The sequence below is a fragment of the Ruditapes philippinarum genome, unplaced genomic scaffold, assembly GCF_026571515.1.
Source record: "Ruditapes philippinarum isolate M1 unplaced genomic scaffold, ASM2657151v2 ctg7874_1_1_1_1, whole genome shotgun sequence".
In the NCBI taxonomy this organism is placed as follows: Eukaryota; Metazoa; Mollusca; class Bivalvia; order Venerida; family Veneridae; genus Ruditapes; species Ruditapes philippinarum.
In genome coordinates this window covers 72925-98276 of record NW_026863539.1, presented here as the reverse complement: position 1 = coordinate 98276, position 25352 = coordinate 72925, and the positions used below count along the sequence as shown (strand labels likewise).

The 25352-nt window shown below is 32.3% G+C and overlaps 2 protein-coding genes across 6 annotated transcripts in view; both read right to left on the bottom strand.

Annotated features, from left to right (window-relative positions):
• Window positions 1-25352, bottom strand: part of LOC132722400 (uncharacterized) — a 34399-nt gene that overhangs the window by 8825 nt on the left and 222 nt on the right. Inside the window, exons 1-4 of one of the 5 annotated variants that reach the window (XM_060706898.1) lie at window positions 12933-13051; window positions 7189-7322; window positions 4776-4867; window positions 3837-3983 (exon numbers count right to left, since the gene is read on the bottom strand). In XM_060706898.1, the coding sequence (XP_060562881.1) occupies window positions 3837-3983; window positions 4776-4867; window positions 7189-7285 (336 nt within the window). In that variant the 5' untranslated portion in view covers window positions 7286-7322; window positions 12933-13051. Of the gene's footprint in view, window positions 1-3836; window positions 3984-4775; window positions 4868-7188; window positions 7323-12183; window positions 12327-12851; window positions 12877-12932; window positions 13052-25352 lie in introns of those variants that run through there. The other 4 variants (XM_060706900.1, XM_060706901.1, XM_060706897.1 and 1 more) reach the window with 4 other exon arrangements.
• On the bottom strand, window positions 20483-25305 carry LOC132722402 (uncharacterized). The gene is made up of 3 exons (XM_060706902.1): window positions 25146-25305; window positions 22090-22209; window positions 20483-21401 (listed from the first exon to the last, which is right to left on the bottom strand). The coding sequence occupies exons 1-3, from the start codon at window positions 25198-25200 to the stop codon at window positions 21229-21231; spliced, it is 348 nt and encodes a 115-aa protein (XP_060562885.1). The 5' UTR covers window positions 25201-25305; the 3' UTR covers window positions 20483-21228.

Here is a 25352-nt window from a genome sequence, read left to right as displayed (position 1 = left end):
ATCTACCGTTATATGCGTTTCTGATAATAGAAGAATCTGGCATTTTTGTGACAGAATATATTGTTTTAATCTTGCCCGTTTTTCAAACTGTCTAATTCCTTGACAATTAAGTGATAAGAATTGAATATAATTACTCATATGGAATTAGTTCTTACAGAGAATATTATTGCTTGAACAAAAATTGCAAGTGCATTTAATAACTGTAAAAAAAAACGTATCTGGAATGTAAAAAATATCCCTTTAACTACGAAAACGAAAAGTAAAGAAGTATAAGAATTACATTTGACTAACGCAGATATTCTCGATACACCTTGATAAGCGCAACTTTGTACAAAGTAGGTTTTAAAGTGTAGAGATATTATGCCCTCAACAAAATTCTTTAATACAGCTCTATAATGATAGCATATCATTCGGACCAAAATCTGGTATACTAATCGAGATCCTAATGTATTAATGATACAAGTATAAATGTATTTCGTTTGATCTTTACATGGAAATGAGTTTAGATTGTAATGATATTTAACGATAACAAAAATAAGACTATTCAACAGAAAGTTATGGAAAAAAAAAACATGTGATCGACACGTTTAATTTCAACATAAATTTACTAAAAATACCATTGAATTGCAGAGAGAGTAAAATGTAATCTTTCAACTCCGACTTATTTTGTATAAATTTACAAAACAAATTTTTGGACTGACATAATCAGTATTAACTTTAACTTGTAAAGATAACACCTAATTAACATATATAATATCAACACAAATATATATAAATCATATCTGACTAACATATTTAATATCGACAACAGTTCATGAAAACAGCGCCTGACTGACGTTTTATAAAAATAGACCCTGACTGGCCTATGCAATTTCGACACCATTTTATGAAAAGAAAACCTGACTAACATGTGTATCAGTTTATGAAAATTGCTTCTGATTAACATATATGATCTTAGCTCAATTATATGAAAATAACCTCCGTCTAACGTATGAAATATCAACAATAGTTTATTACATTTACAACCACAGTTATACAGATTACATCTGTTATACATGTGTATCCCAAATAAACGTGTGTACAATATAAGATTGACTAATGTATATAGTACACATTTATAAATCATACATTTTACTGATATATGTAATCTCAATACTATTTTATAAACCAATACTCTCGTAAAAATATCTATGAAGATATAACAATGTTATGTCGTAAACAAGATTGAGAATTTTATAACTAAATAAATGTAAACGAAAATTCTCTATGATCATAACAAAATTTAAGAAATTTAAGAGTATATTTTTAATTAACATTAAAGAATGGTTATCAAAAAGCGAGAATCGCATATATTTGTTCAGTATTTCAAACATAGCTGCTAAGTCACCATAGTACATTAGTTCTTTTTCCATGACCAGGCTAAGTTTACATTGTAAAGAAATCGTTTTTATGCGCATGAGTGTTATCATGAATTTCACGATTGATTGTGAGAAAATAAAAATACTGATGACTGTTAAAAACCATAAGTTTTCTTCAAGAATATGATATAATTGTAATTTTTTTAACATATTCATAATTTCTAATTCTAAAAATATTTGCAGTAAATCTATTCATTTAAATTAAATTTTTCCAAACCTAATAATAGTTTTTAACCCTTTTTAAAACATTTGTTCTTTAATTTCTTTTATAAAATTTTTATTCAGTTTAAATAAAATTAATTTATTTTTTTTATTTTTTTAGCAAAAAACTTTTCTTTAATAAAAAAAACTCTTGAAAAAGAAAGGGTCATATATAAAAGTAATAGAAAATATTAAAAAACTGGAAAAAATTTCCTTTTTGGGGAAACAGCGTTTTCTATAAACCCCGGTTTGGGCCCGGGGTAAAACCGAAATTTAATTTTTACATCGGGATGTCCGTAATTTTTTTTTTGTCCATTTTTTTTTTTCGGGGGGGTTTCCTTAAATTAGGGGGTGGGGCCCCCTTAACCCGGGTTTAAATTTGGGGGGACCGTTTTTCCTTTTTGTACTGTTAAAAGGGAAATTTCGGGCTTAGCCGGGGATCTTTGGTGAACCGGGCGTAACGGGAATTTCGGGGCAAAATACTTTTTAATTTTCTTTTTTTTCCTTTTTTGGCGGGGGGGGCCTTTTTTCCAACCCTTTTGGGGGTTGGGGAAATTTTGGGGGCGGGGAAATTTTTTTTAAAATTTTTTAAATCAAACTTGGTTCCGGGGAAATTTTAATTTTTTTTGCCGGGCCAAAAAGTTTTCAAATTAAAAAATTTGAAAAATTTTGAATTTTTTTGCCCTTTTTTTTTCCTTTTCCCCGGGGCGGGGGTTTGAAATTTTGGGGGTTTTCAATTTTGTTTTGGGGTAGTGGTTTAAGTAGAAAATTTTTTTTTTTTGTGTATTAAGGAGGTAGAAAAATTTTTGGAAGTGAAACCTGGGGGGGAGGAGGGGGAAAAATTTACCAAAATTTATTTGGGGGATTAAACTTGCTCCGGGGTTCCCAAAAAATTACTTTTTTCCTCAGCAAATGGTTTCTGGGAAAATGCTTCACTGGAAATCTGAGCTGCCAATAGATTCCCGGGGGGAACTTTTGGGTTCCTGAAATTTTTTCTGCCTGTTTCCCCCCCAAAAACAAAAACAACCCCTTTTTTTTTTTTTGGTGGGCCCCATCGCAAACCCACATTCCTAATTGGGAACCTTCCAAAAAATTCCCCCTTTTTGCAATTCAAACCAAATCCCCCGGGGAACCCAAATTTGAAAAGACAACTTTTTTGATTTAAGGGGAGGGTTAATTTTTTTCCTCCTAAAAGGAAATTTTTTTTAACTTTTTTTGGGCGGCCCTTTAAAACACCAAATTCCATGAAACGATGAAGAGGTTCCTTGAGGGACGATGATTTAACTGTAACAAGGCGATCGCCTGTTAAACAGTTAGTAAGTTTACCATTTATTCTGAGTTTTTCATGGATAAATGAGCGTATTTCGAGACCTCTTAGTATTAATACATGCTTTATAATGTTATCATCCGCCGAAAGCGGAATGTTTTGTATTCTAATACGTGTCACCCTCTCACTATCTAGGAGAAATGGGTTAACTTGTTTGATAGGAATAGACGTTCCCCGTATTGTTACCCCACTCGCCATCAGTTTAGCCTTGTCTGACAAATTCTCCACGTAGATTCGCCATAATCCATTTATTCTTTGCAGCCCTGTTATATGCGATGGTGCAATTACCTCACCAATTGCTATATACATCTCTTCATGCTTCAAATATGCGTTGCTAGGCTTTGGAAAACCAAATATATCTCTTTCATGCAAAAATACTAACGGTACACTGGTTATTTCGCTGGATTTTTCGCCGCCATTTTGTTCTGAATTATCACCATTGTTCGCATACATTTCCATATTTTCACTTTTTACTTCAATTTCTTTAACTTTTCTTATCCGGATTTAACGTGAAATACGCTTCGAAACTATTTATAAGTCCTCTAAACACACAAATATCCTCACAAACATTTGCTTTTTAATGAAAAATAACGTTTTAAGAGAGAAACCAAAAAGTTGCCTTGGCTAATTCAGTTACCTCCCTTACCTCCTGACTTTTTTCTTTTTAGCATTTATACACAGAAAGAAATATTAAAGTAATAAGTAATACATATTCTAGTCAGAAATCGACCAAATTTCTTTTTTGTTTGGTTAGATTTCCTATGTTACAGTTATAAACCACATGATTATTTGACCATTATTTTGGCAATTATACCAGTAAATCTAACCTTCTTATTAAGAGTTTCAATTAAATATAAGCTGCTGAGATATTTTGATAAAGAAAATCTAACCAGCAATCTTCCTTGGAATTCACCATCGTGTATGTAGAAATGGACACCTGGATCATCTATTCGCATATTGATGACCTGCAATTTGAATCTATAGGGTACTCTGTTTGTTGTTTTTAATGTAACACTGCATGATGTTACAGGCTGACCCTGAAAAAGATTCAACTCAATATACAGTCAACATTTAAGTCAATAGTACCTGTATATTATTTTATGGTTGGCTTTAAGTCAGTCTTTCAAATTTATATGACTTTTAGAAACATAAAATGGTACCTTAATACCGTAGAAAGATTAAGATGATCAAATTTCAGCACAGATTAAAAATCTGAAAGTAAATCATAAATGTAATATATTTATCTTAACTTTGAAACAAACAAGTATTACGTAAAACAGAGAGAAACACAAAAGTAACACATAAAGTATTATTATTATTTTTTTTTAAGTTGAAGTAAATCATAAATGTAATATATTTATCTTAACTTTGAAACAAGTATTACGTAAAACAGAGAAAAACACAAAAGTAACTCATAAAGTATTATTATTTTTACTATTTTTTTCACTAAATGCTGCATGCCTCCAGATGAGCCAAAATTATTTAGGAAAATCAATCTTGAGAAAAATGAAAAAAATGAAGAAGAAAACAATATTTTCAGAAAAATAACAATATTCACAATTCAAAAATAATTTACACATGATTATTATATGCAATTGATTATTCCTTCTATTGTGTTATTAAGGTAAGAAGGTCTAATTTGCATATTATGACCGATTTGTTTGGTAATTGATGTAGATTTTAAGAGCTGTCTGCAAAGTATCAATTACTTTCTTTGTTCACTTGACATTATTTGATTTTCAAATATATTTTACAAATTTTCATGAAAATCAGCATAAATCTAGATGCATACTGCTTACAATGCCCAGTGTCTTAGTTAAATGACCCACCTGTAACTCTGTGCTTTGACCACTGATGAAAACAGTTGAATTGCCAACCTCTATTGGTCTTCCATCACAGTCAGAGTACCGGTCCAGGTAAACTGAAGAAAAACAACATTGACATTCAACTTGAAAATGACAAAAGTATACAATGTCGTTAAAGACATTCTTGAAAAATTAAGTTTATTATTTAAAAGGAGTATTTTAATTAATAAACTTTGAAACATAGCTGTACTGTTTAATCAAAATGATACATTATTGTTTAAACAATTCTTTATAGCTAGCTAGAATTACTTATACTAAAATAAAATGTTTGTTTCTCATGGTAAAAAAATTTATATTGATAAAAGTCAATGAAATTCATGCCTGTGCAACCAATGTTCCTAAATTCAATCCTAATTAATATCTAATTACAAAAAATGAACAAGCATTTTACCAAAATTATGAACCTAATTTTGTCCACTAAGATATTATTATTATTATTCTCAGATGTTACTAAAGCTTTTACATGAATGATTGTGTCTATATCAATTTATAATACATTATTCAATGCTAACAAAACAAGAACTGTCACGCAAAAGTGACGAATGTCCTCGAAAAGGTTCCTTAAGCAATACAGAAAGGTATTATGAAAAGAAAAAAGAATGAAAGTAACTAATTGTTTAATATTGTTCTTGTGAAATGAAGTGCTTTTTGTAGTAAACTTACCACCTTGGGACATGGGCCTTGGATGCGACACATAATCTTGATGTGGTAGACATTTATGCTAAGTTATTTTAAAATCCTTCAAGGTATGGCAATATTACAGCTTGGAAAAACTTATGTGTATCTTCAAACGGTTCTTATGAGCATAAGTACCTTCAAACCTTGCAGGTAGAAACATGGGTCTTACACACATTTGTGCCTAGTTAATAATGCATGACAAAGTTACAGTCCAGACACGAATGTGTATCTTTAAACTCTTCTTGAGGAAATGAGTCCCTTCTAATTCTAAAAGTGACCTTGGAGGTAGAGGCATGTGTCTTGAACACAACATGTTGTCCTCCTGTGGTAGACATAATATTTTTGCTACATTATTTAAAAATCCTTCCGTGGATAAGAAAGTAACAGTCCACACACAAATGTGTGTAACTTTAAACTCTACTTGTGAGTATGTGGACCAACAAACTGTAAGTGTGACCTTGGCCTTTGACTAACGGACATGGGTGGGGTGTCCGTGGCCGAGTGGTTAAGATCTTCCTCCACCGGTAAAGCTGGAACGTCGCCATATGACGTATACTGTAACGGTGTGACGTAAAACCCAATCAAACAAACAAACAAACTAACGACATGGATCTTAAATGAAACACATCACCATGAAGTATCTGACGTTTGTGCCAATTAAGTAACTTTAAAATTCTTCCATGCATGACAAAGCTACAGTTTGGACACAAATGTGCACCTTCATTTCTAAGTTTGACTTTGTACTCTTAGGTAGTGCCGTGACACAGTGTCTTAATGTGGTATGAACAACAAAGTTACAGTCCGGACGGACAGGAAACGTGTACAGCATTTAAATTATAAGTGTGACTTTGACCTTGAAGGTAGGGACATGGAACCGACACGTCGTCTTGGCGTAGTGGACATTTACGCCAAGTTATTTTAAAATCCATAAAAAATTTATGCATGACAATGTTAAAGTCTGGACATGAATGTGAGTACCTATAATATCGAATTGTAAGAGCATGAACCTTCAAAATGTGTGACATTGACCTTTGAAGAAAGGACATGGTTCTTGGACGCAACACAATGTAGTGACGTGCTTGACATTTATGCTAAGTTATCTCACAATCTCTCAATGCATAACAAAGTTACAGTCTGAATACGATTGTTGTTTAAGTGGGGACGGACAGACAGGCGGACATAAGCCTTAGCAACGACACATCGTCTTGATGTGATAGACATTTGTGCCAAGTTATTTTAATATGTTTCAGTGCATGACAAAGTTACAGTCCAGACATTATTGTGTATCTTCAAACTCTTCTCGAGCGAATGAGTACCTTCAAACTATAAGTGTGACCTTGACCTTGAAGGTAGGGACATGGGTACGTGACATGCCGTCTTGATGTGATAGACATTTATGCCAAGTTATTTTGAATACTTGTGATAATGTGAAAATTCAATATGTTAGTGTGACCTTGACCTTTGAGGTAGGGACGTGATTTGTAAACGCAACGCAATCAAGACTCTTGATTAGGTAGACATTTGCGCCAAGCTATTTCAAAATCTATCAATGTGTGACAAAATTATAGTACGGCCAGGAATAAATAGGGACGCAAATAGGACATACATACAGACAGGCAGACAGACAGACAGACGGACGGTGCGATTTTAATATGCCGCCTTTCAGGGGCATAGAAATACAAGAAGCCTTGCTTCTTACAGTTAGTTTTTCCAGAGCCTGGAATACTATTTATTTGGCAGTGCACAAAGTTTTCAAAGATTGCCAAACCCAGCACTGCAAGCACCAAAACTTTCATTGTCTATTCTTTTGCTTTTACGTCATGAATGATTCACCTGAAACAAATAAATAATTTAAAACTTATTTAATCACTTAATTTTGGTTTGAAACTATCAACAGTACGGTAAAATAATTTTGGCATACCACAATTCAAGAATATGTTTTTTTCCTATAATAAAAAAGACTTTCCATTCATGCTGCTTTTGTTTTGTTATTGCTTCTTTCACAGATACTATTTTTTCTTACTTTCCAGGGAACAAATCTGCTGTGGTATAGGATTGGATCAAGTATTGAGGGCTAAACCCCTCCTCAAGACTTTTTAGATTTTTTCTATAAGAGAAGGGAAATATAAACACAAAACGTTTAAACTGGCATAAAATGAATGTACGACACTATCATTGTTTATTATTTACTTGAGCCTGTGTCCCTGCTTTAGCTTCCTGTCATAAAATTCAGTCTGCCACAAACACTGCATAGCTTGAGATACTTTAATTTGTTAAATTATATATACAATTTACTTGGGGCCATGAAGGCACTTTCAATACCAGTCAGTTATAAAAGCAACTTACAATTTTTAGATGCATATATTTCAAAATATTGAACAAGAAAAATTATACTAAAAGTAAGTGACATTAACTGGTGTTTCTCAATTTAATATAATGCCGATAGGTGTCAATATCATCAGGGCAAATAAACATAAAACCATGTAGTAGTACAATGAGTTGGAATCCCGGACGTTTGCAATCCCCTTTTTGCGGTTGTGGACATTTGCCTTCTCGTATGTTTTGGAAGGGCGTACATTTGCCCCCACTAAAATTTCTAAAGGGCGGACAATTGCACCCCCGCCCCTGTATTAAAAAGTGTGTTCGGTGATCTTAAATACGTTCCGGTCTTATTATATGCATTAGATCATTATTTCCTTTTATATCTTCGGTTTACCGACCCGAAAACTCGTTTTTGTTGGGTTTTTTTTTCTCGGAAATATAAAAATAAATATGCAAAAACAAAATACAATTCGAAACGGAAATCCTGAATGTAATGTCAGGTAAGTATTTCATGAAATAAAATGAGTGGTAGTCAATTAAAAGTCGGCACTTCTTTGATAATACGGATTAATTAGCAGGAACTACATATGAGTGTAACCATCAAAGATTGACAGTTTCTTTTCAAGAGCCGACTAGTCACCTGCCAGAGGTCATCTCGTGTGTTCATTTTTTTGAATGTTATTTTTTTTATATTTTATTTATTTATTGATGCTTTTTTGTTTTCACAAATTTGCGCGAGTATTTTTGTGAATTTAAGAACTATGGAATTGCGACAATCGGGTGATGAATTTCGGAAATTTACAATAAAATCAATAAAAAATTATAAACGGATGTGCAAATGTCTGCCCTTGAAAAATTTTAGGGTGGGGGGAAGCAAATGTCCACCCCCTCCAAAGATTTGAGGGGGAAACGCTTCGCTCTTGCAAAAAGGGCAAATGTTTTGAAAAAAAATTCATATTTCAACATCTATAATAATGTGTATTATTATAGATGTTGAAATATGATTTTTTTTCAAAACGGCTTATATTAAGTTTTTTTGATATATATGATCAGTACATGTGCTGGGATTGACAAATATGCCTTTTATTTGGATTTTAAAGGCGTTTTGAGCTCCAAACCCCAAGTGTCTGTGGATAAGACCCCATCTATTCAAGATTTAATTAGCCTCATTACTTAAGTTTGATCGGTTTGAGCCATTTAGACGGTTTTCTACTGTCCAAAAGAATTATCTTAATGCCTCTTAAACATGTCTAGCTATAGTTGCACTACGAGGGGTGTTCAAAAATGAACGCAACAAGACCAATATCTCGCTTTTAACAAGGTTCTGCACGAACTTAGTAGAAGGTTGTGTAAGCTCTCCATTGATACAATACATGTGTAAATCAGTTCAGTCTTGCTTTGGCAACAGCTCGATTAACCCCATCTACTAGTGTATACTTAAGCTAAAATGGTTGGGAAAAGGTCTCCTTTCACTGACCAAATACGGTCCTATATCAAGAACCGCTGTATTCTTGGTATACAGGCGAAAAGCATATTTTAATGAAATATGTCCTGTTTATGGGAACAATGAACTTCTTTTTTTCAACTTCGCCAAAAATGGTTGAAAAAGTAAAGGATTTGATTTCTACTGATGCAAGATGTACATCTAGGTATATAGCTAAATGCGTTGGTATATCTTTAGGAGCCGCACATACAATTCTCAGACGTGATTTAAAAAATGAGAATGATAAGTGCCAGATGAATATCTTCTTGCAAAAGAGCAAACACTTGCTCGGGAAAGAATCTCCAAACAATTGTTGAAACAGTACCTTAAATACAACACTCGACCTTACGCAAATATCATCACTGGCAATGGGACTTGGGTACACTTTTATGAGCCCGAGCGAAAGATACAAAACAAAATATGGGCATCCAATGAAGTCAAAGACCTTGCAAAGCAAAACGTACTATGAGCGTCAAAATGGTCATGTATGTAATTTTCTTTACCAATCAAGGTCCTGCTATTCAAATTGACGTACCAAAGGGTAAATCTTTAAAAGCCAAGTTTTACAAAGGCAATGTCCTTCATAAATTTAAGAAATATTTCAAACCGTCTACCAGCAACTGGTCTTCGTGGTGTCAAGCTTATGCACGACAATGCTTTGTCACTCAAAGCGGCCATTGTACGAGAATATCTGAAACAGGAAAAGGTTGTCGAGCTTCCTCAACCTCATTATTTGCCAGATCTTGCCTTTTGTGACTATTTCTTTTTTCCGAGGCTTAAAAAACATATTGCTGGAAGAAAATATCAAACGCGAAAAAAATCACGGTTAGGCTGTGTCTGAACAGTATACCTCGAAAAGATTATGAAAACGCATTTAAAAATTGGATTAAAAGACTAAAATTTTGTATAGCACATGGTGGAGAATGTTTAAAAGGGTCGAGATTTATGTACAGATTTACTTTACATTGAAAAACTAGCAAGTTCTCGACATTTCGACTAAGTTTTAAATACAGATATCATAATTACGTAAATAACCAAATGATTATCAAATGCAAACGCTATGATATTCGAAAAGAGTAGACACGTATATAATACAGCAATAGATGCCGTTCAATCATTTAAGTACCTTGGGACCATTTCGTTCGAAAACGGTAATTGGCACCGAACACAAAAATGTATAGCTCAACACGCATCTTTTGCGCTGCACAAACTTTTTTAAACTTTAAAAATATGAAAATAACGGTCGCACAGAAATGTAAACTGTTTGAATCATTTATTGGTTCCTTTCTAAATTTTGGCTCGGGTATATGGGGTATGCATGATGTACTTATGCATAATACGTTTCTGAGAAAAGTACTCTGTGTAAAAAAGTGACTAATTCAATGGCATTATATGGTGAACTAGGGTGATTTCCACTTCTTATATACAGAGAAATAAATATCATGAAATATTGAAACAATTAAAAAATTCATCTTTAATAAAGAAAACGTATTTATTTTCAAATCCGATGCAAACCAGGGTAATACATATCGAAACTAGAAATGTGTCCATAGGACACGGATGCCCCCACACGCCATTGCTCTGTCAATCTTATGACTCTAGGTCAAATATTTTTTGGACTACATGTGCCACAAGTTGAAAACTAAAAATCAACAAAGGGCCATAATTCTGTTAAATTTGGTCGCAGCAAAAATTCCTTCCTTTACTACCATTTACACATTAAGGTTGTTCATCCCTGGAAGTTTAAGCAAAATCTGCCATCCGGTTTAAGAGGAGTTGCGTTCACAAAATTTCTACATAGTATATAGTGAAAAAATCAACAAAGGGCCATAATTCTGTTAAATTTGGTCGCAGCAAAAATTCCTCCCTTTCCTACCATCTACACATTAAGGTTGTTCATCCCTGGAAGTTTAAGCAAAATCTGCCATCCGGTTTAAGAGGAGTTGCGTTCACAAAATTTCTACATAGTATATAGTGAAACAATCAACAAAGGGCCATAATTCTGTTAAATTTGGTCGCAGCAAAAATTCCTTCCTTTACTACCATCTACAATTTAAGGTTTTTCATCCCTGGAAGTTTAAACAAAATCTGCGATCCGGTTTAAGAGGAGTTGCGTTCACAAGATTTCGGGACGTACGGACGGATGGACGGAAGTTCTCACAGGACAGTAATTATGTGGCTACTCTATTGTTCTCTCTATTGTTCTTTTTAGCCACACAAAAGAAAATAGCCACATAAAAGCATTACGGAATGAATGACATCAAAGAGAAAGAACAGTTACCTATTGTTCCTGTAGCCACATAATTACTGTCCTGTGAGTGCGGACAGACGTACGGACGGACACTTGGACGGACAAGTGCAACGCTATATGCTCTCACTCTGTGGGGGCATAATAATAACTGGGCTTCCCACATTAAAACATTACTGACCGACATTGGGCTAATTTATATATTGAATGAACAATTCCAAATTGTCATTCCTTCAATGGCTTCTCGATACATATCTACAATCTTGGTACTCCGATATAAATAACTCTAGTCGTTTAAGATAGTATTGTATATTCACACATAAATTCGAGGTAGTAAAATATTTGAGTGCCATAACGGAAAATAAGTATAGAATCGCGATGTCAAGATTTAGAGTTTCCGCACATGAGTTATTTATCGAAATCGGAAGATATCATAACATTCCTAGTGAACAGAGAATCTGCAAATCGTGTAATATGCGACAACCAGAACCAGAATCTCATCTCCTCCTCGCTTGTCCACTTAATCAAGATTTAAGAATTAAATATCTAAAACCGAAAAATCATCATTGGTCATCAATAAATGAATTTGAAAAGATAAATGTCCGTTACTTCTAAAAAGAATAAACTATTTGTAACATTACCTCACTTATATTTCGCAAATAAGAAAAGAATTATGTGAAGGATACACTGGTATGTTATCAGTATGCTATGTACAAAACAAATATTATGTGGTTATTTTCACATACGTGAATATCAACATACTCAAGTATTAAGCAAATATTTTTTCTCTCTAAAAACGTTGTTATCAGTACACTATGTTACCTTGACCTTCTAATGTCGTGTCTTCAGTATATTTCATGTGTACAACGGATAAACATTTATATTAACAGTTTTACTTAAGATTCAAATATTTCATTCTTCTGAAAAATGTGTTATCAGCATACTTTATAGTATAGATAAAATGTTTTTGCTTTATACTTTATGTATGAATTACATATTTTTGTTCTTCTGGAAACACGTTAAACGTTACTCTCACAGCGTATACCATTATGAACATTTTTTTCTTCATTTTGGCTAAACATTGTATATAATATGTTTAATGCTAAATTAAGCTTATGTTATGTTATGTTGATAATAAAGATACACAACGTATAGTTAATGCGTGCACGCAGGCAGTAGGCCTATGTCCATTGTATAATCAAAACAAGTTTGAGTTCATCAAAACAGGGTGAAAAATACGTCAACAAAAATCGTTCAAAATAAAACAATTTGGATGATAAACAATACATAAAATCAGGAACACACGAACCTAATTCGGATTTACAATGAACATGATGTAATTATTGCTCGATTACAGATTTCTTAAAATTCTAGCAGATATTTATCACACCTGTAAGTTACCTGATTTCCGTATTCCAAACGTTTAGCAAACCTAGTCCATAAATGAAATTGATCAAAGTACGTAATGAAACATCTAGATGTAATTATACTTACCTCCCTTTATTTTATTGTTTACCCGCAAGAATATAAGAGGGAAAAATATATTAATGTTAAATCAGAAAGAATAAGTAGGGCCCTAATTTTCAAGTACGTAAAAGAAGATTTATTTTTGAAACAAAAAAGAAAAGAAAGCAAACAGGTCAATGGTGCGATAAACATTAGAATAATCACAATTTTTCTGTCGCTAAAATCTTATTAGATCCTTAACAATAAATGTTTAACTGAAATAAAACAGACTACAAATAAACAAAATTTTGAACAAATCGAAGAAGAAATTTTCTCCAAAATTACAGAAATAAATTACATTAAACTGACGAAGACAAAAAAGGCATTATAGCTACTTTCTCAACAGAATCGAATCAATGCCTATAAGGCTAAATGTCCATTGGGCACCATACAAGTGTTTCCTTGTGCCATATGCATACTTAGAAGCAACAAGTCACATCTATATTCATTGGAAAAAACCAGACTAGCTGTGTCCGATGTGCGAAAGATCACATGTATGATGACAAATCTGACAAATGATCTGAAATAAACTGAAATTCATCAGCATTTTCGACTAAGAGAACAACATCGTCTGCATAAAAAGAAAACTTATTTTGTTATGATCAACTTTGAAACCTTTATCTAAGCTTTTTATCAAAGATGCTAAATCATTTATATACAAGTTGAGAAGCAATGGAGACAGGAGACAGTCTTGTTTCAAACTACACTTTATATCAAAACGGTGGGAAGGGAATCAAAACCATTTACACGTACACAACATTTAACATCCTTATACAATGATATAATGGCTTGAGAAAAAGTCTATCCTCAAGTCCCAAATGCCGCAACTTTTCCCATAACAATTTCTATCTAACATATCGTATACCTTTTTAAAATCAGTAACTGAGGCAAATGTATGAAGCCTTTTTAATTTACGAGTTTCAATAAAAGTGGTAAGTGATCTGATCTACTGTTCTTTTACACTTATAAAAACCGTTTTATTACCACAAATAGAGTTATTATCATTAAACACTTGCTCAAACGGTTATCTAAAATACTACTGTAAATTTTATACTTGCAGGGAGCCAATGTGATGCCCCTATAGGACAGAGGATCAAGTGCATCTACTGTAGTAGACTTGGGAATTGCTGTAATGATACCATAAACAGGACTGATTTTAAGAAAATGTGAATGCTAGCACAAGTAATATCTTGAGTGTTTTAACCTTATATGGGTATGCTGAAGACGATGAGGTTGGATACCAAGAATATTAAAAAAATTGACATTGACCTTCAAAAGGTCAATTAAAAATGGCCGCTTAAAAATACTAAAATTGGTCATTAAAACTATGATACAATATGAGACAATTATTAATTCTTGTCAAAATCAAATGATTATTCAATATGATCAGATTTTACAAATAAAGCGGTTATAAGCCTAATGGCTCAATAAACAGTATATACAGTACTGTTTTACTAGCGCGTTAAGGTATAAGACTAAGATTGAAAAAAATCACTTTTAATGTTTTGTTTACTTGACTTATATCTAACAATAAACTTAGTTTATAAATATAACCAAAGAATAAATATTTCGTAATAACAAATTAATATTTCGTAATTACGAAATAATATTTCGTAATATTAACGAATCAATATTTCGTAATTAAGATTTTAATATTTCGTTAAAACGAAATAATATTTCTAACAGGGAATTATTTATCTCGTAAAAACGAATTGAATTCAGGGAGAAAATGTGGAAAAAGTCACTTCAGGTATTCCGTAATTTTCAACATTATTTGTAGCTATGATTTTTTTAAGTTGTTCATTTTGTTTTCATATATTTTGCACTTATTATGGTATTTATTGTTTAAAATGAATATTTAAAAATTATTTTGAAATGTAAAAAAATGTCTTTTCAATGCCATAAACACAACACAAACTTAGACAAAAAGTGTTTTAAAATATATACTGCCCCCCCCAACAACAACAAAAAAACAACAACAACAACAACAACAAAAAACAGTATAGGTCTTAAAAAAGGCAACAGTAGGAATCGAACCATAAACCTCTCACACATCAGTCAATCACTTAGCCGACTGTGCTACTGCGGAAGTAACGATGAACAGCCTTTCTCCAATAATTGAAGCACTTTTGGTGCACAAAAAAAATAAAAAATCTGACTTTAATAAACAACGTTTTCTATGATTTGCTTTTAATGTTCAATACCTTTGACAGATTGTGTGGTAGTTTAACACACACCATTCACTTCGTTTGTATACTGAAAAATTTCATCTTACACACAAACAAATGTCCTCTATATACTCCATATTAGTTCTCGTAAACATTACCAACGAAATCGAAGTGCAATCTTATATTTCAATTAGTGCTGTAATGTTTTAACTAACTAAAGACATAATAATTACATAATTGCACGTATTAACAAAATTAAATTAAGGCGGGACATTATTTTAAGAATATAAGCTTGTAATATGTATATCCTACTTAAAACAGTACCAGGATAAAAAAATCCTTTTGTAACCCAAATATCTACGACATCTTGGCTGTATCTCAATCTATGAAAGTTGTTTTCTGTCAATTTTCTTTACCTCAGGTTTATATATAAAAATGTGTTAATTGAGTGTTGAGCAAACTAGGTTAAAAATATCCAACTTACAAATTTACAAATCCTACTTTTTAAATGGTTACAACAACATTTCTGTCCAATTAAAAATGTGTCACTTGCTGAAATGTTGAAATTAATAAAGAGCCGTTTATCAGCACATTGTGAACATTACACATGTATGCTGCATATTTTTTATGTGTTGTTTTGTTTTTATTTGTTGTTTATTGCCGAAAATAATATCTGCATAATTCATTGTTTAGATTCAATTATAACTGCAATCAGGTATACGATTATTAAAAAGAAATCTTAAAGTTAGAAGTGTATACATATTCCATATATTCTTAACAAAAATACAGAAAACAACAAATGCTTACTTTCTTGTTTAAAAATAAGTGACTATTTAATATGAAATTTAAAGCTAAAGATAAAAACAACTACAACAATAACAACACCATATTTTCATCGAGTCATACCATGTCTGAAACCGGGCTATTGCTACGCGTGCTTGCTTTACCATGGCAGCTCTCGAAAATTTTGGAATTCAGTCACGGTTTTGAGATAATTCTACAAGAAGATTATCACATAATTCGATATACATTAGAATTCCGGGCACCCTTCAATAGATTTCCAGGATATCTTAAAGTAACAGCAAAGTCATCTTTAAAAATATTATTTGTTATAAATCGAGTAATATTTTCTTTGACCATATATAAAAGTCACGTGGGTTGGCTACATAGTAGAGGTGTTAAAATATAATTGTAATACACCCTTTGTTAGCTATTGAAATAGTATTTAATGTTTAAAGGATTTTCAAAAACGGTTATTATTCAGAGCGGTCGCTATGGTGCAGTGGTAACACTGTCTGCCTACAAATCAAGGGGTCGTGAGTTCGATCCCCCGCTACTCCACTGAACGAATAAATGACTATAAGACTGACAAAACCAGGACATAGAAAAAGAATGACGGCAACGATAGAAACAAGAGAAGACCTTAACGGAGCAGGAAATAGGCACCGAAAGTACAAGACGAAGTCGACGACCGATAACAGAAGGAAAAACGGAGACAAGAAAGAAGAACAGAGACAGGGTCCCTTATACCATAGACAGCAACTGATGACAGAAAAATGGAGAAGAACGGAGACAAGAACCGATAACAGAACAGGACAGGGACCGATAACAGAAGCACTGACAACAAGCGGAGACAAGGGTTGGTAACAGAAAAATACAGGCGATGACCGATAACACAATAACATAGACGAAAACTGTATGACAGAAGAATGAGACGGGGATCGATAACAGAGACGGTAACCGATGAAAGAAGAATTGACAACATAAAACGGACTGATTACAGAAGGAAAGAGACGAGAACCGATGACAGAAGAACGAACACGATAACCGATAACAGAAGAACTGACAACAAGACAACGGAGACGAGGATTGATAGCAGAACATGTAACAATAGAGACGGGAACCGCTGACAGAAGAATTGACAAGAAGAAAGCTATAACAGAAATATACAAACGGATAACAGAAGAACGGAGACGATAACCGATAACAGAAACAGAGACGAGAACCGATAACAGAACATGTAACAAAAAAAAAAACAAAAAAAAACAAAACAACAAACAAACCGAGATCAGGACCGATTATAAAAGAACAAAGATCACGACTAATAACAGAAGAACTGACAAAAAGAGAACTGCGACGAGGACCAATAACAGAAAAACGAAAGTCACGAGCAATAACAGAAGAACTGACAGCAGAGAAATGCGACGAGAACCGAAAACAGAAAAACGAACACCAAAACCCAAGAGTAGTCAGAGAAAGGTGCCATTAATTAACCCCCTCTCGCTATGTAAATATGCATCGAGTAGCCACTCTATATGCTTGCATAAAGTGCCAGATAAAATACTTGTAAGCAGATAGGGCAGGGAAGAGTCAAGTGTAGTACTATCTACATAATAATATAATATTACTATTATATTTGCCTATAGAAAAATGTCTGCCATCTTGGATTTTTCGGCCCTATTGGATTGTTTTTTTTTTTTTTAATTCTGTTTTGGTGTCTAATTAATTTTTATCTAAACATCCTTTATGACAAATTTCAGGGTTTTCCTTTCCTTAAAATCTTTATTTGATCTATCATTCATTAATGATAAAGAAATTTTTAGTGGTCATTTTAAATGGCCATTTCAATGGTCGAGGTCAAGTTTTTCAATTTGGTATCCACCTTTATCGGATTCAGCATACCTTAAATTCTCAAAATCAGTCCTGTCTACGAATTGGAGAGAGCACTTCCACTCCTGTAACATCTGTAAAACAGACTATGAAGCATAACCAAGGCTGAATCATTTTCAACCATTCGTTCGGTATTTCATCATGACCAAGAGCCTTTCCATACATGCAATATACCTTTACGCACCTCATCAATAGCAAATTTTAGGACATAGATATAAATCTGAGTGCACTGTTGTAGAATTATGCACGGTTTGAGTTCAACGGCGTAGGAATATAATCACGACCGCCGATAGGCCTGAGTGATAAATTTAAAAGCATTTGAACGAAAAACCGTGCATGATTATTTTACAATGCCCGAAGAATTAATAAAATTTATTTAGATTCTAACACGTCAGGATGAAAATATAGTTGGACTATATGTTTGGTGGAAAAAATTTGTTTTCACCTCAGAGTTTTCAGTAGAAACGTTCTTTAAATGTTGTTAGTCGGTTGCAAAGTAATGTCGTTTAGTCTACCGTTTGCAGAAACATTTTGAGAATTTTGAATTCAAGAAAAGTTGTTGTTTTTTTATCAGATTTTTCATACAAAATGACACCTTGAATTTTTCGATTTAAAAATATAGAGGGAGGAAATAAGAACGGCGACTGCATTGTTGTGAAATATATCATGCTTCCGACCTTCTTTGTTTATATAACAGAAATCTCCGATAGTGTTAGAATGTTAAATTTGACTCATCTTCAGCCTGGCTGCTTTCTCCATCAGATCAATGGTTCGAAAAATCTCTTGCAGTGTTTCTAGATTAGAAAGAAATGACTTATCTACCTTTTAAGTGTCATGAAAAGACGGAAACCTGTGTCGAAGTTTGGACCTGTATGATTTATACAGTTTACAGCATTTTAACACTATATTCCATTATAGAATTGAATGATCTGGAGTGACAGATGTGTTAAAATGTGCAAAAGGAGATCTAAATCTAAACATTTTTACATTGAAATTACTTCAAAATAAACAAAATTACCATGAAGTATCTCGTATGGAATTAAACAAAAATCTAGCACAGAAGCATCTTGTGGTCAAATAAAAGTAAAGTCATTACTTTTCATATTCTCCATCCATTTAAAATACAAAAATTTACATTTTTCAAAAAATTATTAAAAGAGAACCATATGAATTTGTTATAAAATCCTTTACATCTCGGTCTGGTAAGTTCTTAATACGCTGTATGTAATCTAATTCATTGGAGCATCTTCTATTAAAATCTCCATAGAAAATTCTATTGAAATCTCCATAAACATTAGTCCACGTATTTTATTAAGGATATTTCACAATTTTATACAAGAGATTATCATAAAATTCATTTCCATCAACTTGACTTGTGGAATATTTAGGATGTAAAAAGCAAACACAAGTTACAATATCATTATATGAATTATTCTAACATGACAGATAAATCCATAAAATTCCCCTCATACTCCTTAACAATTGTTGAAAAATTGTAATTATTTCAAAATTCATCTTAAATTAATAAGGCAACACCTCCTGTACCTACTCTAGCATTTCGTAAATGTTTTCTATTATGCCCAATTAAAGTATATTCCTCACCAATAATCTTTTCATCTGCCTGGAGGTGTTTTCCTGCAAGAGCCAAAATATCAAAATTACAATGTTCTAAGATTACGATTCTCTGATAAATATCACATTTCCTATTACAAACATTCCAAAACCCACAGGAGGCCTATCGTCTACCTAAACGATAATGTTGCCCAATCACTGTCACTTGATCTTACAGTATGCCTGTAATTGGGTCTATAACCTCCACTCAAAGAATCTCTCTCATCTTGTCGGTTTATGTAGAGCTGACGTGGCTCACTTTTTTCCTCTGAGTTTGACGGTCAGACCCACTATCCCGAACTGATTTTGTATTTTAACAGCTGCTGCGGCAGGTTCTTTGCTTGTTAGAATTTCAATCACGTTTTGAAACAACATGGGCAGTGGGCACCACGCATTGCTAAATCTGCCATTTCACATATTTTTAAACAATATTTTTTTTTCTAAATTATGCCGATTGCACTATTTTTTCCTTTAGACTCATCACTTGCAATGAACACTTTTCGAAAAACGATTACTGCTATGTAATACTGACTTTCTCTTTAAAACAGCACTTTTTTATTTCCATAGAAATTCAAAATCATGTTAAACAAATACAATGTATGTATATTGTTATTGTTTTTTAGAGCGTTTGAATTTTCAGAACATTTTATTTTGTTGTGTCATTCCAAATGGCCAAAAGGTGTAAGTAAAATACAACAATAACTTAATTAATGAGACCAAGGGAGGATTAATGTGGCAAATTACAAATATATGGTATAAAGCTGGTAGCAACAAGGAATATGATAATATATCTAGATATATCTTAATTGTACATATTTTCTTATTTAATCATCGTTACTTGATGAACGAACTAAACTGAACTGAACTGAACTGAAATGATGATGATATTTTTATTACCATACATTGTATTATTGAGGACAACGTGTTGTTGTGCTTTACTTATTGTTGTATATAAATAAAATGAGTGATGAAAAAAACAATACAATTTTGTTTTGTTTTCTTTATTCTTGATAACAAGATATACATGTAAACATAACTCCATTGTTCCTTGTATTGGCTAACGATCAGTGTTGCGTTTCATGAAAAGCCCTTAAATCAGTCTCCGGACCAAAGTTAAGACAGTTTTGTGCTTCAAAGATATGTTTCCAATGTCACCACTTGTCCAATGTCTTAAAAGCCATGCAGATAACCATATTGAAGCGTGTGTTATTGTATCTTTTTAACTTTTCTCAGGAAAATGAAATTAATGAAAGTTTAAGACTTTCACAACAGGTAAAATTATTTATTGAAACATTCTTAAGCTATTGTTATAGTTTGTCAAAAGTCCTAGGACTTTCTATGAAACTCAGTCCTGGGTAATATCTAGAATTTTGGATACACTTAGGACTTCCTATGAAACGCAGCCCTGGGTAATATCTAGGATTTTAAATAAATTTAGGACTTTCTATCTCCATACGCAGCTGTTCCTGTGGTTAAATCCTTAGTTTGGTATTTTCAAACCATTGTATAACCAATGCACCAAATTCAAAGTAAGTCGAGTTCATAATGCAAATACAGTGAGGTTAATCATACAAAAGGAGAAAATATCAAAATATACATAACGAAAAATGTAATAAAAATAAAGTTTTTGTACATCTTAGGAATGGTTGCAGTATCACAATTCCTCGTATACAAGTCCCTACTCTACATGATACACAGTTTTACAGTTTTTCAAGAATTAACAATATTTGGTCATACAAGATATTTTAGAGATAAAGTGGCAAACATGTATGACAGCAATAGGTATACTGGTAGCTTCAAAGTGTGGCTACCGCTGGTAGGACAAGCCTGGTGGGTGCACGCACATTGTTGTACACCCTCCTTTGTAGTACATCGCAACGACATGGCACATCGCTTCATCATCTCTGAATAAAAAAAGAAAAAGATAACTTGTTACAGTCATACATATGTATCATTATATTCCTTCAACTCTCCACTTTAGACCTGAATCCATATTACTTAAACCAAATGCGTGATTGTAAGTAATGTGTAGGCCAAAATCCCTCTGTTGGAGGGACCTGTTAGAACTGTAACAAAAGCTAAAAAAGGCGCAGATGTATTCATAGGGCAGTTCTTTGTAACAGTGACGTTCACTGACCGAATTGAGCAGTAAAGAACTACAAATGTACTCTAAAAAAGACAACAGCACTTGATTTTTAAAATAATTTGTCACTTTTAAATTCAGTCTTTCGGATTATGCCTCCATGATGATTATTATAATAAGAAGGAAATAACTATTCCAAGCAAAATCGAACATATTCATACTCTACGCCTTATTTTTCGTTAATACGAGTATTTAGCCGGGCTTTTTTTTTGCTTTTGGAACCTCAATCTTAAAGGCACAATATGCCTCAGAAATAGATCAATATTTTTTAATTCTTTAGAAAAGAAAAAAACATTTGTAAAACAAAGCGACTGCTCTGTAAACTAAAATTATCAAACAAAGGTAATTATATGGCTTAATAATAATTCTTTGAGAAATTGAACTGATTTTTTGCCATTTCCACAGCACCAAGAATAATTATTATTGCATAAAAGATAAAACATATGTACCATTATCCATCTTGTCACTTTTGCAACCCTCTAGACAGTCCGGCGATAGTTCCCCATCCACATAAAATTCCTTTCGACATTTGGTACAGTCGATACATTCATTCGAACTTGTTTCATGAACTGAAATAGAAATTTTTACCTGTTACTTTTAAAGCAAGACAAAAACTATAAAAGTATTGAAGTCTTGCCCATTGGGATGTTATTTGTGACTAGGCATGTTAATAAGACACTTTGCTTCAGCCTTAAAGCCTATTATTAGCACATTTTCACAATTAGAATAATTATTCTGGAAAAAAACGGAGTGAGCGAATGATCAAAAGTTATTGGTTTAGAGGAACATAAATCTCGAGTCCCTTATTATAGTCCCGTCATGACAAAAAATTCAATGAATTTCCTTTGATAGAAATACACTTAGCTAGCGAAAATAATACAAACATATACCTATTATACGCAAGAAAAAATTTCCATTCGGCGCTTAAAGCCACATTCCTCCAAAAGAGCCAAAATATTTCAATAAAATCAAACTTGAGAAAAATATACTAAGATATAAGTAAATGTAAAAAGATTCAAGAGTTAAGTTATAATTTACATGTTATGTGCCATAAATGATTGATTTTTCAGTATTTATAACTATATTTCTACTGTGTTACTAACGCAGTAAAGGGTATTTTCGAACAAATTTATCTCATTTTGGTAATTTACGTGGGTTGTGATTGCTGTTTTAAATGTGTGATGTTTTAAATGTGTAAATTGCTTCCTTTTGACTACTTCACAATATCTTACTTCTAAATACATTTTCAAAATTTTCACGAAAATTAGCATGACTCTTGATGTATCTAAATATTTGCTACGCAGTGATAATAATAAGATAATAATGAGATACATTCTTTCAATATATATTACAAAATTATAAAATCAGAGCACATTTAACCAGTATAAACCCCTTGATCAGAACTATATTACATACATACATACATACAGACACACGCACGCACGCATTGCGCGCATACATACATGCCTACATACTCGTACACATGAATAAATAAATAAAAAACGGCACGTCTAAATGAGCACAACTGTATCCTTTTCATTTGTCCATAAAGTGGGACTTATTTATATTCGCATGAAATCGATCTTATAGATCACCTTTAACGTACAAGTATTTTGTTTACATGCCATCTCCACATAATCTCAGGTGCGCAGTGTCAAGGTAATTTTGTAGTTAGATGTCATGGACCTTCACGGATGGGTGGTAAATTAAAGCTAGCCCGCTTATATATTCACGACCTATTGCGCTTAAATGGTATAAACGACAATTTGCAACATATCTTTTAAATAATTAATTTCATCAATCTATACATATATTTATTATTAATCTATACATATGCTTAAAATTAATCTATACAAATACAACTGTACTTGTAATAATATACATAATATACACATCTACTTATAATCTATTTATACATGTACCTATAATTATGCTACCTCCATAGAAAGACAGAAAAATCAAACATTTAGTAATGATTGCCATTTCAGATTAAAATTTGAACAATTACAGTGTATCATGACCTTTCCCTAAAGACTACCTTTCAATAAATATTTCATACACAATTCTCTAAGTCTTGCTGTACTTTATTTAAATTTATAAGCATTAGTAACAAGTGGAAATTATTTTCTTTTTGTGTAATATATTTTTGCGTCTGACTTTCGCGTTTGTTTGTGTTGGTTCCCCCATAAACCCTGAAAAGTTTTCTGTTTACATTTGGCCATTTTCATGAGCAGATAAAATCAAAATTGTAGCAAACAAATCCTCATTAGATTTGAAGTTTATGCTTGGTTCTTTGTTTCCTGTCATGGGGAAAACTTTGCAGTCATTCTCTGCATTCTCTATAAGATCTGACATAATACAATAAATAATTACGTTGATAGTATTAAATATCAAATATAACATCAGACAAAAAAAAATAAAGATGAATGTTGTTGGCAAATGTGAGATACTTGATTAGATGTTACATATACAATGTAATCAAAAATTATTATTCATCATAAAAATGGTTATACTATAAATTAGTAAGAACTTAATCAACATTTTTTTCTTTCAAGCAATACTTCATAACAACATTCAAATGATACTTCTCTATAGTTTTTATCAATATTTGAAATACTTGGAATACAAAAAAAATGTATTTGAAAATTGTGCCCATTGTAGACTAAACCGCTTTAACTTTTTATATGTGTTTATGTATGCCTTTTTGTAAAAAAAATGTTTATTGAAGCATTGCAAAAAGTTTCATTGACAGAATGGTGTACTTTAGAAATTAAGTGACTGAAAACGAAGTATAAAAGACTACTTTGAGATAAAATAAGATATCGCCATGTCCTAGATTACGAGTTATCTGCTCCGGAGAGTAAAGAAAAACAAAAACTGACTTTCAATATCAGAAAATTCAGAAAGAAAGAAATGTGCCCCAGACACCCCCGCACCCTCATTATTTATCAATTTATTTAAATTATGACTCACTCTCTTTATTTTCAGCATGCAAAGTTTAACAAATTTCTATTCTGTTCTCTAGTTTGAAATTTACGTCTTTGCCTTTGTGAAATATATACAAAAAAATGAAGAGCTACATGTAATATCTATTTAAATGAAATTTAACAATATAGTAATGTTCATTAAAATGTACATTATGCTGCAGAAACAAGTTAATGTTTACTTCTTTGGAAAGGGCAATTATCAGTTTTATATCGTTTAAAAATGGTTAAGACCCTGTTAGATGTTTGTTACCTCAAGTAAGTATATAAACAAACGTTGTATTTTGACTGCCATACAAAATATTAAGTCACTGTAACGGTACTAATCGCAAAATAAACCCAGCAAATTTAAAAGAGAAAGATGGTTAAGGTAATTGACCAATGAGTAATTTTTTTGAAACTATAATTGTACACCAAAAATAAAAAATTAAAAAAAGCTTTTAAAAAAATAGAATATATTCATTTTTGGGGCATTAAGTGCCTTTAAACAAAAGAAAATAATCAGTGAAGAAATAACTTACCTATAAAAGTAAGAAGAAATATTCCTCCGAATAATAAACGAGTAAACGAATTCATTGCTCTGGTTTCAAGACATAAAATGTTTACCGTATTTATGTGACGGGGTTTTATTTATAATTTTGACACGGTTTGTGATTTTTAAAAAAAAGCTGTTTAAACATCGTTACCCGTTTAAAAAAAAATGTTATTTCAAAATACTGTATACTTGT